The 15,891-nt window shown below is 39.1% G+C and overlaps 1 protein-coding gene across 1 annotated transcript in view; it reads right to left on the bottom strand.

The window, feature by feature from the left end:
* HFM1 (helicase for meiosis 1) overlaps window positions 1–8,027 on the bottom strand; it is a 198,532-nt gene extending 190,505 nt beyond the window's left edge. Inside the window, exons 1-2 of the mRNA XM_036755468.1 lie at window positions 7,957–8,027; window positions 4,144–4,256 (exon numbers count right to left, since the gene is read on the bottom strand). Coding sequence (XP_036611363.1) covers window positions 4,144–4,256; window positions 7,957–8,027 — 184 coding nt within the window. The remainder of the gene's footprint in view (window positions 1–4,143; window positions 4,257–7,956) is intronic.
* Between the last annotated feature and the right edge of the window lie 7,864 nt (window positions 8,028–15,891).

The following is a 15,891-nucleotide window of genomic DNA, read 5'->3' as shown; positions in this document are numbered from 1 at the left end:
AAGCCTGGATGTTAGTATGGGGAACTCCAGAGAAACTGGGCTGCACTGAGAGGTTGGAATGTACCTGTCTGGCATCCACAACTGGGTTTCCCTTTCACAAGGAGTCCAAATGATAAGGTTGTACCATAAGTCTAGGGACTGTATACAAGGACTTGGAGGAGGAAGGACCAACAGAAAAGGGAAATATTAATTGGCTCAGAGATGCTCTGAGTCCTTTATGTTTTTTGTGCATTTTCTGTGGGGTGAAATAAGGGTCATTCTATACCTGATATGCACATTATTACCTAGTGTACTACAGAGCAGCTAAGGATCCTTTTACTTACAAGCTATATATTCTGAGATTTCCCAGGGGTAAACAGGGGAAGGAAGAGGGCAAAATAAGCCAAAAACACAAGTGATATTTGAGGACAACCCCCAAGATTAAATCTGGTCTGTGTAAGCCCAGAATCTGGGGTGCTGAGTCATACATTAAGAAAACATACATATTCACCTACATTAAATATACTAAAACTTCACTCATGAAAATGTCCACATAAAAAGGGGAACAATAAAATACATAAAAGGTACAATGGAGTAGATGAAATGTTGTTTAAGGCCCACAACCTGCCTTTCAGGCCATAAATACAGGGATCTTGGCCTGTTCTGAGAGCCGTAGTATTGAATTTAAGATGGATACTAAGATAAAGTAGAGAGTACTCTTGAAAGTTAAGCATACTGTAATAACATAGAAATGTTGTTTATAAGACATAATCCTAAAGAAACCTCAGTCATTTGATTTTGTAGTTCTAGTGTCCTAAGAAATATAGCCACTGATGAGATGTTTCATATCTTTCTCTGCAGGGGACCTTTAGTGAGACGTAATTCTGCCTATTTAATTTCCTGTCAAAATGATTTTGCAAAAAGTCATGGAAAAGTTTGTTTTCATTAATCAATTAAGAAATCTGAGAAAGTAAAATCTGCTCCTTTATCTTGAAAATATCACCTACTCTGCACAGATGTTTCCTGTACCATAAACATGAAGTCTAACCTGGATGGAATCCACAGCAGACAGGAGATTTAACTGATTTAACAGATCTGAACAGAAGCTATTACCTGGATAACTCATGCCAAAGACCAGTGATTTAATATGCATTACTCTTATAATAATTTTTAACTTTAGAGGTAGGGCTCTCTATAAAGCCAAGGTTATTGAGCACTGGCTAACTCTCTTAAGGACAGGATCAGAGACTTTTGGAAGGGACACTGAGGATCGTCACAGTCAACTCCGTCATTTACAGAGGAAGACCCTCAGGTCAAGAGAAGGGAAATGGCTCATGCAGGTCACAGGTGAGAGAGGCAGGATCTGAACAGTTCCTTTAGCTCTTTAGCTCTGAGTCCAGATTTCATGGTTTGTCTAAATCAAAATGAGGGTGTGGGATCAAAACAGTCTTTAGGAAAAGAGTTCAATTACTTCAATTCAACAAATAGTTATTAAGGGTTTGCTATGTACTCAAAGCTCCGTTAAGTACTGAGAGAGATAACAATATGAGTGAGGCACCTCCCTGCCTTGAAGGAAGTTATAGCTTATCAGAGTATTACTTGTTAAGAAAAATGGCTTGGCTCCACATAATAGATGATGTTAAATAGTCTATTTTACTTCCTGGACACAGCTTGGGCTGACTGGTTGGTGTATGTGTAATATATCTTCAAACAATACAAAAGTTTAATAATTTAAATGTCTTTACAATTATATAATTTCTATGGTATTATGTACTTAAAATTACTCAGAAACTAAACCCATAAACCTCAGACACTCCTGGTAGAGTAAAATTTCATCTGACTTGAGCTCTTTTGTTAACTAAAGAACTAAGAAAGCAGATCAGCAGTAACTCCAGAGGAAAAAAAAAGATACTGACACCAGGATCTTTTGCTGAAACTATAATATAATTGGTCCCTTTTCTCCTGTAGTGAATCCATCAGACTAAATATAAATTGAATCTCTCTTTTGCTCGCAGAGGCTCTTGCAGAGACATGCATTCTCATTGTGCAGTATTGCAGATATAAAAGTAAAAGGCACAGGAAATTGGACTGACTCTGGACTGGCATATTCTGGCACTTACCTTTTAAAATAAATCCCAGATACGGTTTTTATTTATTTGTGATTTATTTCTCCTGAAAATTGAGGGCAGAAAAATCCAAACACACTCAATTCAGGGTCCCAACTCCCCATATTCTGGCTAACAAAAAAGTTTTATGCAGTTTCTTAACTTGGGATAATGTTTGCTGATGCTAATCATGTTAATCCTATAACTTTGTAATGGAGAGTGTAATGTCAGATTCTTACGTATGGTCTTATCTTTAAAATGTCCTTCACTTTGGGAGACCCTAAAAGCATCAATGGAAATAACACAGTTGTGAAAATATAACTTCAATGTTTCACAAAATCATAAAATCTTAGAGATGGCAAGGACTTTAGTCCGACCTCTTCTTTTTACAAATAAGGCAAGTGAGACACAGAGGTTGGGCAATTTGTCTAAAACCATCCAAGATAGCAACCAAGGTGCCAGTCTAACTTGGGGTGGGCCTAGTCTCTATACCACTCTTTACAGATACATCAATGAATCTATGATGTCATCAATGGGCGTGTCCCCTCGATAGAAATAGCAGCCTAGGCAGATGTGTTTTACCATGAAGAAAACACCGGGGGTTACCTAATGTTCTGGAAGTTTTCTTCTTTTTGTGATTTTGAAAAATCCGCTACATTTTTATGTAGTTTAGAGATAATTTGTTTTTCCCAAAGAGCATACTTCTAATTAATATTAAATGGAAAAATAGGATTTCATTTATAGAATGCCCAGCTCCAGGAGTGTCCCTCCTCATCTCTACCTCCTGGTTTCCCTGGCTTCCTTCAAGTTCCAGGTAAAATCTCACCTTCTATAGGAAGCCTTCCTCGATCCCCCTTAATTCTAGTACTTGTCCTCTAATTATTTCCAATTTATCCTGGATATAGTTTGTTTGTACATAGTTATTTGCATGTTATTTCCCCCTTCAGGCTGTAGCAGCTTGAGAGCTGGGACTATCTCTTGCCTTTCTTTGTATCCCCAGTGTTTGCCACAGTGTCAGGCATATAGTAGGTGCATAATAAATGCTTGCTGACTCACTGATTACATATATCTGAACCTCAGGTTATAGAAGAGACGGTTCTCAACTCAGACACAGCGATCTTCGCTTAGGACATTCTTCCAGTTAGATCCTTAATATTATGTTTTTATACTTAAGGCGAACATACTACAGCTAGCCAGTTTTGAGGAAATTAGTACTAACCTCAAACAGCAGAAAGAACGACAGTCTGATTTCAAATAGCCCTGCCTGCTGCAAGGAAATTTTTAACAGTAATAGGAGGTTGGACTGGGTGAATTCTAACTTAAGGTCTCTTTCAGCCCCAATAGTCTATGATTCCATACCTTGAAGCATAATTTTACTCTCTAAATGATTACAGAGTTATATCATTTTTGTATATTTTTATGGTTTCATTAATGATTTATCTGATGCTTAATCTTAACCCTCAGTCAGGAATACATGTACCAATTTTAACACTTCTCCTAGGGGAAAATTTAACTCACATTATAGCAATCCACTTTATAATACAATTTCCAGGACCATATTGTGGTGAAAATTGAGCACTCTTTGCAACCTCTTTGTGTACATACTTGCCCCTAGGGCTAAATGAAATCATACTAATAGCTAATGGAAGAATAAAGGTTTCCTTTCTGTGACACAGTGTCTAAAGAATCGTTTTGCTGTGGCAGAGCCTTAAACGACTTAAAAACCTTGTGGGAAACAGCCTTTCGAGGATCAATATTAAGAAAAAACATTAAAAGAATATATGCCAAATATTATATTTGTATAGCTGTGTACAGACTATATAAATATATTAAATATAATTTGACATTATATTAAACATAATTTCTTACTTTACCTTATATAAAATAGGTTTTTATGAACCTGTGCATAATAGAAAGATTTGGTTTTAATGCAAAATACTGGATATTTTAATAAAATTCTTTTTTTCAAATGTGATAGCTTTTTCTTTGGATAGGTAGAAGGTTTATAGGTTTATTAAAATAAGTTTCTTTCTTCTTAAAGTAACATGTGAAATTTTACCTAGTGGTTTAAATCTTTCTAATTCTTCTTGTAACACTTGAGTACCTGGAATTTCAGAAATCAATGGAGCAGGTGGGAGAAACCAACAGGATGACTTTTTATCATCAGCATACCTAGAAATAATCCAAAAGAAAACATTATAACACTTGTCATAAGTGTTACAATAATAAAATATATAATAGTATTATAATTTCATAAAGTATATTACCAGAAGTAGTATTTATTAAATGTAAATAGTTTCCTTATCCATCAGAATAACATTATGAAAAATGTATTTGGTATCTATTCCATGTATACAATTGTTTCCCACAATTAAAACCAGAGGTCCTTAAGCACCGTGCCTATTTCATGTTTTGTCTTTGAATCTCCATAGTGGAGCACAGTGCCTTGACATAGTAGACACATGAAAATGCTCTTCAACTGAATAAAAACAGAATAACAGTTCACATTTATAAAATGATTTAAGGTTTACAAAGCTTTTTCCTCAAAACAACCCTGTGAGATATATGGTGTGTGTAGTATTCCATTTAATAGATAAGGAAAATGAGAATCTGAAAATTTAAGTAATTTTTCCACAATCACATAGTGAGCAAATGTCTCAGATGAGATCTGAACCCAGGATCTGAACTCCAAGGTTCAGTATGTAATTCATTATGCCACCCTGCTTGTTTAAGAAATAAAAGAAAATTGGGAAGAACAAACTATTGCATTTTAAGAGCTTCCGATGGGTAACAAAGGGAAAAATGAGTGACGGTGTAGCATGAATTCTAAATTTGGGAAAAGCAGATTCCAAAGAATAAAGAGAAAGCATAGGGAGGTTCCCACTGCCCTAAATCCTACAGGGGACAAAAGCCCAAGAAGAATGAGATTCTCTTAAGAACAAAAGTCTGAAGATATAAAACTAAATGATTACAAAGAGGGAAAAAAGGGGGAAACTGTATAGACTACTGTGGTTGTACAAGAAACTCAATGAAAAATTCAAATTTTTAAAAGACAGTTATAGAACATAGACTCAAGGGCAGTTAACAGAGAATGAATAGAAAATAAGGACACAGTCCTTTAAGAATTTCAAGAATTCTAAAGCCCAGAATGAGCTAATAAATGTTATGTTAGATATATGATAAATGTTAAAGATCACAAAGCGGGCTTTTAAAGCTATATTTGGTGCAAGAGGAAATTGGGGGGGAAAGGTAGCATCTGCTTGGGGTGTTTGAGACTGTGATAACAGATGATAGAAAATCTAATTAATTTGTTGAGAAGAAAGACCTTGAACCTGAAATGGAGGAGGAGGGGAAGGGGAGAGAAATGAGACAATAAGAAGACAACTAGCTATGCCCTCAATGAGTGTGAGTCAGTAGACAAGGATGAACCATATCTTAGGTACTAAAAGAACCCAAAACAGAGCTCCATACTTGGTTCTGTTCTCTTCAATAATGTTATTAATGACTTCAATGAAGACACAGATTATATGTCAGTCAGTCAATAAATATTTATTAAGCACCTGCTATGTGCCAGTATTGTGCTAAGCACTGAGAATACAAAAAGAGGCAAAGGACAGTCCCTGCCCTCAAGGAGCTCACAATCCGATGGGGGAGACAACAAGCAAACAAATATGTACAAACAAGCTGTATACAGGATAAATGAGAAATGATTAAAAGAGGGAAGGTCCTAGAATTAAAGGTCTTTCTGTTTATAAAATACTTCAGTCACACAAAGCTGTGAGATTGCTCTAATACACACAGAGGAGGGAGAAGAAGGGGAGGAGCCTTGAGGCCATGTTGGGCAAGGATCTCTTAGAGCCCTGGTGTCCAACTCAAAGAGAAATGGAGGACCCGTATAGAGCGAGAAAAGTACTAAATAATAATATTGGTGTATTACGTTTTGATTTATTTTGTTAAACATTTCCCAAACACATTTGAATCTAGTTTGGGCCACACTCAGGAGTTCTGCTAACTGCTTGCATACCTCAGGCCTTGGGTTGGATGCCTCTTGACTTGTAGAGCCTACAAATGCTAAGTCAAGAGAGAAGACGACTTAGGGAGGGACCTGGTAGTTATCTTCAAGTATTTAAAGGGGTATCATATGGAAGACAGATTTAGATTCATTCTGTTTAGGCACAGAAATAAGAAGGAGGAGCAGCAGGATGAAGTTTCAAAGAAGCGGATTTCAGATTAATTTTAGTATCATTTTTTAAACAATTAGAACAGACACAAGGTGAATGTGCTGCTTCCAAAGATCCTAAGTTCCCCTTCAGTGAAGACCTTCCATTGGAAGGTGGATGACAAGTTGTCAGTGATGGTGTCGGCTGGATTAGACGACTTCTAACGTCCCTTCCAATTTTAAGATTCTAGAATTTTCCAGTAAGACTTAAAGCCAGGAACTGTGTCTTCTAACTCACATATCGCCGGCCTCATTTAGAACAGTGCCGTAGTGCCATGCACCCAGCACATGACTGTACCTACTATTTTTCTTCCTGAAATCCATTTCCATGTCACCTGTAGCCCCTGGCTGCCCAGCTTGTCATTCTCTTAGTCAGTGGCTCCAAATCTGCCCAGTATATTCAGCTGGACTCCATAATCAGTGGGTCTTTCCTTTGTAATGCTCGAATGTTTCTCCTTTCCTCTCTATCCCCAAGTTACCACCTCAACCCAGGCTTTTATTATCTCACATTTGGACTACTGGAAGAGTTTCCTAACTGCTCTGCCTGCCTCCAGTCTCTTCTCAGTCTAATACATTTCTAGGACATCCTTTTCATTATGTTACTGCCCTGCTCAGAAGCCCTCCTCCCCTGGTCCTTTATAGCATAAAGTAAGAAACCCAACCTTCTTGACTGCGTATCACGGCCATCTACGACATATGCCCAAAGTACCTCTCCAGTCTTGTCATCTACTTCTACCACTCCACTAACCTTGAAGTACCAAGTAGACTGCCCTAGCTGCTTGCCCAAGAGCCTCCCTTGGCTTATGTTCTTTTTTAATTAGAAATGCTAAATTTCTTCCACTCTACTTATCTTAACCCTTCCATCCTGTAAGACCAAACAAATTCCCTGCGCCTTTCCCTGTTCACGCCAGTCTAAGGATTTCTTCCTCTGAACTCCTACATCACTGATTGCCTACAGTATTCCTTTGATATTACAATAACATACATTGTATTGGCGATCTTTTGTATGTAAATGCATTGTCTGTCCAGCTAGATGGGAAGCTCCATGAGGCAGTTATATTTACACATTTTTTTGCCCCTCAATGCCATGCCCCTAATAAGTGATCATAGGTTTGAATGAATGGATGACTGAATAAAGCAGCATGTTCACTGCCTTCATTAAAACTGATTAAAATAAAAGAATGTAGACAAGGTTGCTTGTCACTAGGTAAATCCATGTCCATGAAAATATAGACAGAATAGAATGTTTTAGGCTCCCTACTCTCTCATCTTCATTCCCACTTTCTTTATTTCTCTCAGTTCCTATTCCTGTGTTCCTACATCAGTCTTACTCATCATCATTCCTACCATTTGCTCACATCATCTCTTCTGAATCCAGGACATATTATCACTCCTGGAGGTGATCTCTTTCAGGCATTTGCCTGACCCAAAAAGGATAGGAAAAGCTAGAATCCAGATATGTGAGCAATCCAAGTAAGATCTCACTCAGTTTTTAGTCTGAATCAGTTTGAAATGCTAAGCGGTTATCAAATCTCCATTTGTAATTTGCACATTTACCAAATATTTGATTATTTACCAAGAGAATCATAAAACAAAAAGTCCTTAGCCAGAAATATTCTAAAATAACATTCTGCTTCTATGTGGCATACTCACTGTTCAGTTTGATCTGGTCTTACAAAAAACAAACTATTCAATGAAAAAGGGGGATCATCTGAGTTAAACATTGTTGAAAATGGGCTGGTCCTTGATCTATTAAAAAGAAATAAAAATTAGTTTATATCTTTTGACAAAGTTTCAGAAAAAAACATTTACAACTAAATATAATGTGAGAGTCAGTATGGTGTAATTGATAAAGGGACAGCCTTGGCCTCTGACACAGTCACAGAATGACCCCAGGCAAGTCACTTGACCACACTCAATTCCCAAGCAAGTCTTTATACCTGTAGAGATTAGGTGTCAAACTAAATCAGTGGAGGGAATTTACACACCAGAAGTTCCCTATTCCTAGAAAATAAGAGAATAACAGAACTTTGCAGATAACAGGCATCAATAAATAGCTTTTCTAGATCCACCCACACCTGAGAAGGAATCTATGATATAGCCAGCAAGTGGTTATCGAGCTTTTGCTTCACCGAAGACCTTGAAAAGGGAAACAGCACCTCCAAGACAATCCATTTGGCTTTTAGACAGTTCTGACTGCCAGAAAGTTTTTCTTTATACGAAATCCAAGTTTGCCTCTTCACAGCTTCCATACGTCACTCTGGTTCTTGCATCGGGAACAAACAGAACAAGTCTAACCCTCTTCCACATGTTAGTCATTCACATCCTTGAATACAGTGATCATGACCTCCCAAGGCTTCCCAAGCTTTGCTAGTTCTTTCTGGCAACTCTCATAATGTACGACATTAAAGCCTTTTCACAGTCTACTAGTCTTGTCTACTAGATGGCCTCCAGCTCTTATCACCATCCTCAATATGTGGTGCTCCAAACTAGGGACAATGGACAGCTAGGTGGCACAGTGGGTAAAGCACTGGGCCTGAAGTTAGGAGGACCTGAGTTCAAATCCTGCCTCAGACACTTATTAGCAGTGTGACCCTGGGCAAGTCACTTAGCCCTGTTTACCTTAGTTTCCACATCTGCCAAATGAGCTGAAGAAGGAAATGGCAAACCACTCCAGTATCTTTGCCAAGAAAACTCCAAATGAGGTCATGAAGAGTCAGACAAGGTTGAAATGACTGAACAACAAAAAACAATACTCCAGAACTGAACGATACTCCGACATGACCTGGGTGGAGAATTTTAGAACTACTGTTTCCTTATTCCTTGAAACAACCCATGCTTCTCTTAAAGAGGCCCAAGATCTCATTCGCTACATGAATAAGAGAGACCCCAGATTTTTTTTCAGGCAAACTGCTGGCTAGCTCCACCTTCCCTGTGTTGTACCTGAGAAGTCAATTTTTTGGACCCAAGTTTAAACCTTCATACTTACTGCAGTCACATCAGACTGTCCTGTTGCCTAGCCTTACATCCTACCATCTTTTCCACAAGAACGGCATGAGATATTTCATCAGACATTTTTCTGAAGTCTAGGAAAACTACATCTCCAACATCCCCTGTATCTACTAGTTTAGTAACCCTGTCAAAAAAAGAAAGGTTAGTCTGGCTGGATCTGTTCTTGATAAAGCTGCATGAGCTACAATCCTATATTCCTCCAGTCCTTGTATCATCTCTTCACAATCTCTGGCTCAGCACTGGCAAGGGTCAATTCTTTCAGAATCAGCAGACGTAGCTCATTTAGACCAGGGAATCTGAACTCATCAAAGGAAGCTAGGAGCTCTCTTATGAACTCCTTACTTAAAGCTCCCTATTAACCACTTTTTTCTGTCCTTTTGGTCCAAAGGTCGGCTCTGCCTTTTCTCTGTCCCCAGTTAACCATCATTCTGCCAACTCCAGGCAGTATTCCTAGCCCTACTTCAGTCCTCCTCTTGCCCCCAACAGAACTTAAAAACAAAACCCACTTTTTTGTTTTCCTTAGCTTTCCCTTCTATATTAAGTTCATTTTGAGCTTTGCCTCTTTTTTTTATATATGGAATCATGTTTTCATATTCATTCTCTGTTACCTATTCTAGCTTCTATATCCTGTACACATCTTTTAAGATCTAAGTGGGCTGACTGGCTCCCTTTGCATCTCTATCAGTCTCTTCAGATACCTCCCCCCACATTTCTTCATCAGAACTGTTTCTCTCTGTGTCTTCTGAATTTCATTCTTGAGAACTTCCTCTCCCTCATGGGCTGATTTCCCCTGAAAAATTTTAGTTCGGATTGTCAGAGGATAGAAGGCAGGCTTTGTTCTCTTAGGCAGTACAACTGGTGGCACAGGGACTAGAATGCTAGGCCTAGAATCCGGAAGATCTGAGTTCAAATCCTGCCTCAGACATTTAGCAACTGTGTGACTCTGGGCAAGCCACCCAACCCCTGATTGCCTCAGTTTCCTCCACTATAAAATGGAATAATAATAATAATACCTACTTTATAGGGTTGTTGTGATGATCAAATGAGGTATTTGTAAAAGCGCTCACACAGTGCCTCACACATAATAGGCACTACATAAATGCTTATTCCTTTCGTTATTACAAACTCTAAGAGGATTTGTACTGTATCGTCTCGCAAGATATCCATCATTTCCAGCCCAGAAAACATTTCTCCTTCTTTCTAAGAATCAAATCCAAAATAGATTTTCACTAATTGATTACTTAATCTATGCAAGGATGAAATAATCATCGACTATTAACTCATATTAAGACAATATTAGCTGTTCTGCTTTTGGCAGTAAAAGTTCCATAGATAATTGGATAATTTAAATACCCTGTCACTACTGTCATGCCACTATGCTAGGTTTGTGATGTGTTTCCCCAAATCCTCATTTATTTCCTCTCTATCCGCAGATAATCTGTAAGGTACCCTAAGTGATGATAAAATCACTCCTTTTCATCCTCTACTATCTTTATCCATATGTGTTCTACGATGCTTCCCCCTCTGCTTCCAGGACTTCATTATAGCACCATATGCTAGCTTCATCCCATCAAATATTAGTGACAACTAGGAGGTCAGATTTGCCTCCCTTTTCAAATCCTTGGTCTGGACCAGAACTCACTCAGTGGTTCAAGTTCAGGACTGGAACAAAACGAGACACTTACAGTCTATCTAACATCCAACCAAGAAGAAGCTTCCTCAGCAGGAGCCTGGAAAGAAGAGTCAGCAAGCCTAGAGCACTGCCCCAGCTTAGCGCCGCTTGTCTTACTCTGCATTCTTCGTGGTCACCAGCAGGTCAGGCTTCTGAGATGTGCTTTTGTACTTCTGTGGCCTAAAGCTACAGCAGTGTTCTGAGCCTTAGTCCCCTGGGCCAATGACATCTTGAAAAAGGTCCATTACTTTTTAAGGGAAAATTAGCCCAGCCTGAGGAGGGTAAATGTTACTCCTACAACAGGCTGCCAATATATCTTCCTTGTTAGGAAGAAATAAGCATTTAGTAGGCACTCACAATGTGCCTGGGCACTGTGCAAGGCACTGAGGATATAAGTACAAAACTAGAAAAAAATTGCTTATACTTTATGGGGTTTTTTTGAGGCCATAGGTTACTACTGCCTCCTTTCTTGAATTTTTTCAACTATCCTTAGGGGCCATTCTGCTATTTTAGTGACTCTTCATGATGCTTAGGTTATCGAATATTCATAAGCAGTTTTCTTCCTCTCACAACTTTCCAGGTTTAAAATCTTTTTTATTAGATTTTCAAAACTCTAGACAAAAAATTCTCACAAGTCTTTGTTAGATACATTTCATACCTATCCAGAAGTCTGTTATTTCTATATTTTAAGCACTGGTCCAGGAATCCCAGTATTATTCTTCTTAGCCATTCAATCAATTTCAAAAGCTACTTTTCTTTTCCAGAGTCCTTTGCCTTTGATTGGCACCAGTGATGAAAATACCACCTGTACCCCAATGGCATTCAGTTTCACTCCCAAGGTTTGTAATCTGTGGTGATGCTTTTTAGGTTCCTTCTAGCAATATTATTTTCACTCATGTGAATCATGAAATATGGATGGTAGTTATGCGGCCTGACCCATCTTGGGGGGTTTTCTAGTATGTTTTAAATAAATGCTCCGGGAAGGCAACAGACTTCTCTATTTTTATTGTCAGGTGGAAAAATAACTAACTGAGACAAGATGGCGGAATAAAGGCAGGAACTTGAACTCTCCCAATTCCCCTCCAAACAATTTTAAAATAATGCATCAAATCGAATTCTGGAGTAGCAGAGCCAACAAAAGGTCAGGATGAAACAGTTTTCCAGCCCAAGACAACTTAGGAGTACAGTAGGAAAGGTCTGTCTCACTGGGATGATGGTTGATCCTGGAATGCAGCAACACCTGCAGCAGGCCTTGGAGACAGCTACAACAGTGGTGGCAGCAGCTACAAGAGGTTAACGAGGCTGGACAACTGGTCAGAAAGAAAGGAACCCTTGTCAGTGTTGGGTTCAGGACCCTGCTGCATTACCCAGACCCAGTTCAAGGGTGAAGGGGAGCAGGGGTCCAGGTCACAGTTCCAGAGTAGAGAAGAGGGCTTGTGGTTGCTCACAAAGGAATAGGGGCCCTGGACTTAGTTTCAAGGCAGAAAGGAGCACTGGCATTTGTGGCTGCAGGAAAGGAGGGGACCTGGTCAAAGTTTCAGGTCCAAGTGGAGTGTGCTAATGGCTATAAGGGAACAAGCATAGCCTCTCTTTAGATCATACCACCCTGGAAGCACCAAAAACTTACAGACCCCCAATAGCTCTGAAAATAGCAACATGTAAAACCTAAAGCTTGGGACAATGTCCCCTCCACCCTGGGAGCAGAGCTCAGTTTTAACATAAAGTTAAAAATCAAGAAATAGCCTGGAAAATGAGCAAAAAAAAAAAAAACAAAAAAAAAGGACCTGAATATAAAGTTACTCTGTTGACAAACGGGTAGAGAGTGGACAATGGAGAATTCCTCTTGGGTCCTCCACTTAAGGAGAGCACCCAGAGCAACCATCCTATCATGTCCCACCCAGGTGCACTCCTCTGGTGCTCATCACACTCCAACCTGGATACTTTCTCTCTTCTCTGCTCCCTGCCCCTGGGTTGTCCTCTCCCATTAGACTGTGGGCTCTCTGAGGCTAAGGACTGTCTTTTTTGCCTTTCTTTCTATTCTCAGCACTCAGCACAACAGATGGCACATTGTGGGCAATAATAAATGTTTATTGACTGACTTGGGAGGACCAGCAGTTGCTTCCTCCGCAGAGCAGCCAGCTCTTCTCCTAGCATTATCAGTCCAACTGGGAGGTAATCCTTTTTCCTTTCCTCCATTCTCCAACCTGCAGATGAAAGTCAGGGTTCACCTCTTCTTTAGATCCTTTTATACTGTAACTTCTTTCTTTCCACACTGAAGGCTCACTCCCAGTTTTGTTTTGTTTTCAGAAACACTTCACTGTCCTCAATAACCTGAAGTGGGGAGAGTCATTCCGAGTCCCTTCACATTCTCTCCTAGGAGACCAGCCCGCATTTTGGACATAGCAGGCAGCCACTTAGCCAAGTCAGAAAAATAAAGTTATTACAAATTCCTCCCAGCTCTCTATACTTAACAGATTTGGCTTCTTCAATCTTTACCTTTTAAACTGCTTGTGGGAGATTACAATCCACCTGGTTAGCTGCCATTAACAACATGACAGAGTACCTTTAACAGCTCTTAACACTTGACAGTCACACACTTTCTTTCCCTTTTCTTACATAAAAGTCTCTTACCAGTTCGTATTCCTTACCTTTTCAGGCCTACCTTGCCTTAGCGAATACCTTTTCTTTTTAAGTCCTCCTCCTCTTCAGATTCTTCTCCTCCATCTCTTTCCTCATTCAGAATGAATCCTTCAAACTGGACCCTTCTCCTTTATCACCTTCAACTCTCAATGTTTTTACATTGCCTACGTTTGCCTCTGTATCACCCTCTCCCAGCCAGCCATCTCTTATAATACTTGTTTTTAAAAGAGGAAAAAAAATTCTGCAAAATCAATGAGCACATTTTAAAAAAACTGAAGTCATATGTAATGTCCCCTGCCTGTGGAGCCCCAATTCTACAAAGGAATGGAAGAAGGTATCTTCTCGCATCTCTTCTTTGGAGCCAAGCTTACTCTTTAGGATTCTGCAACATTCACTCTCAGTTGTTTTGCAGCAGTTGTTCTTCCATTCACATTGTGGCAGGTGTGTATAGCGTTTTCCTTGGCTCTGGTTACTTCATTTTGCATAAGTTAATAGGAGTGCTTACGCTTCTCTGTACTTGCCATGTGCATCATTTCTTATAGCACAGTAACGCTCTAATATATTTATTCACCATAACTTGTTTAGGCCTCTCCCAATATACGGACATCTGCTTCGTCTCCAATTCTTTGTCACCCCAAATGTTGCTATGAATATTTCAGTGTACGTGGAGCCTTTCTTTACGTTGGTGAGCTCCTTGGGGTATATATACCTAGCAGAGAAATCTGGGTCAAAAGGGATGAACATTTTAGTCACTTGGTTTGCATCATCCTCAATTGCTTTCCAGAAAGGTTGTAGGCTTTAGGTTATTCAGCTCTCCGGTTAGCCAGGCTTACAATGGGACTCACCCAACAGAGAAGAAAATCTCAGGTCAAAATAAAATTTTTTAATGCCCTCCCTCACCAGGAGCTCCCTTATGTGAGTAAATTCCTTTCAACTCCCATCATGGCCCTATCAGCTGGCTTTAAGGCTACACAAATTACTATAGGGCCTGCTTCACTTAGGAACGCTGGAGGGGTGGGATGGAGTAGGCAGTCTGTATATTCCTACAGGAGCTGTCCTGCATTCCTGAAGCTGTACTGCCCCCCCTTGCAGGTTACAAATTAGCCAGTGAATTCAAACTAAGGAGCTAGTTTTTAGCTGACAATCTTATCAACTCACAATATTTAGAGCTGAAAGGAACCATAGAAATCACGGTTATCTGCATTGTAAATACAATCTACAACTCTCCATTTTACTTTGTGCTATTAAGTTGGAATTATTAAGATTTTTTATATAACCAAAATTAAATGTACAGTCAGTTAAGTGATTGAGCCCCTACTTTATATTGACCTGTGTAGACTTGAGGAGAATATTTTCAAACATCAGTATTTATCTAAGTTAGCCTCTATTTTTTTGTCATACATACTCCTTTTCCAAAGTAGAGACCCGTCTGAATGTAAACAATAAACAAGAATGGCTCATTATGGTGTGCTTGGTTAAACTTGACAAGGGCTAAAATATGGTATGGAGGTGGTAAAAGGAATAAATTGGTTTAATTTGAGTCCATTCTTAAGTACAGGAAAGATATATAACTCTTATCTTTCAAGAATACTATAGCTAACAGTTTATAAAGTACTTTAAATTTTGAAGAGTACCTTCCAAACATTGTCTCATCTGATTCTCACAACAACCCTGGGAGGAAAATGCTATTATTTTCCCCATTCTACAGATGAGGAAACTGATGCTCATAAAGGTTAAGTGACTCGACCAGGATCACACAGTCAAGAATTGCCGTTTAATTTTTTTTTTTTTACTTTAGCCACTTCTCTTCAATTACCTATGAACAATAAAAAAATTAAACCAATTAGTATGGCTATACGTCCTTCTATGACAATGTGACAGGTGTTGAGGATCAATAGATGTATACTAGTTAAGGTTCAGGGGAGAAGGGATCCTATAGAGTTCTTATGTAAACACCTATCATGGACATAGACCCTCTGAGCTAGAAGGGCTCTTGAAGAATAGCAGACAAGGAAGACGAGGCCTGAAAAGCTTAAGTGATTTACTCAAACACACTCCTAGTTAGTGACAGGGCGAGGAAGAGAACCCAAGTGATCTAACTTCACAGCATTCTTTGCCTTTAAGCAAGCAATGGAAAGAGTTTGGGGCTAATTAATACAATAGAGTTGGGAATGCAGAACTTATACAGGTATTGTCTGAAAAGTATTAAATAAAATGTTACCTTTCAGTTCTCAGTAGAAGTTTTGGATTCAAAATTGCCTTTT

This window comes from Trichosurus vulpecula, chromosome 4 (genome assembly GCF_011100635.1).
Source record: "Trichosurus vulpecula isolate mTriVul1 chromosome 4, mTriVul1.pri, whole genome shotgun sequence".
Lineage (NCBI taxonomy): Eukaryota > Metazoa > Chordata > Mammalia > Diprotodontia > Phalangeridae > Trichosurus > Trichosurus vulpecula.
This window is presented reverse-complemented; position numbering and strand designations above follow the sequence as displayed.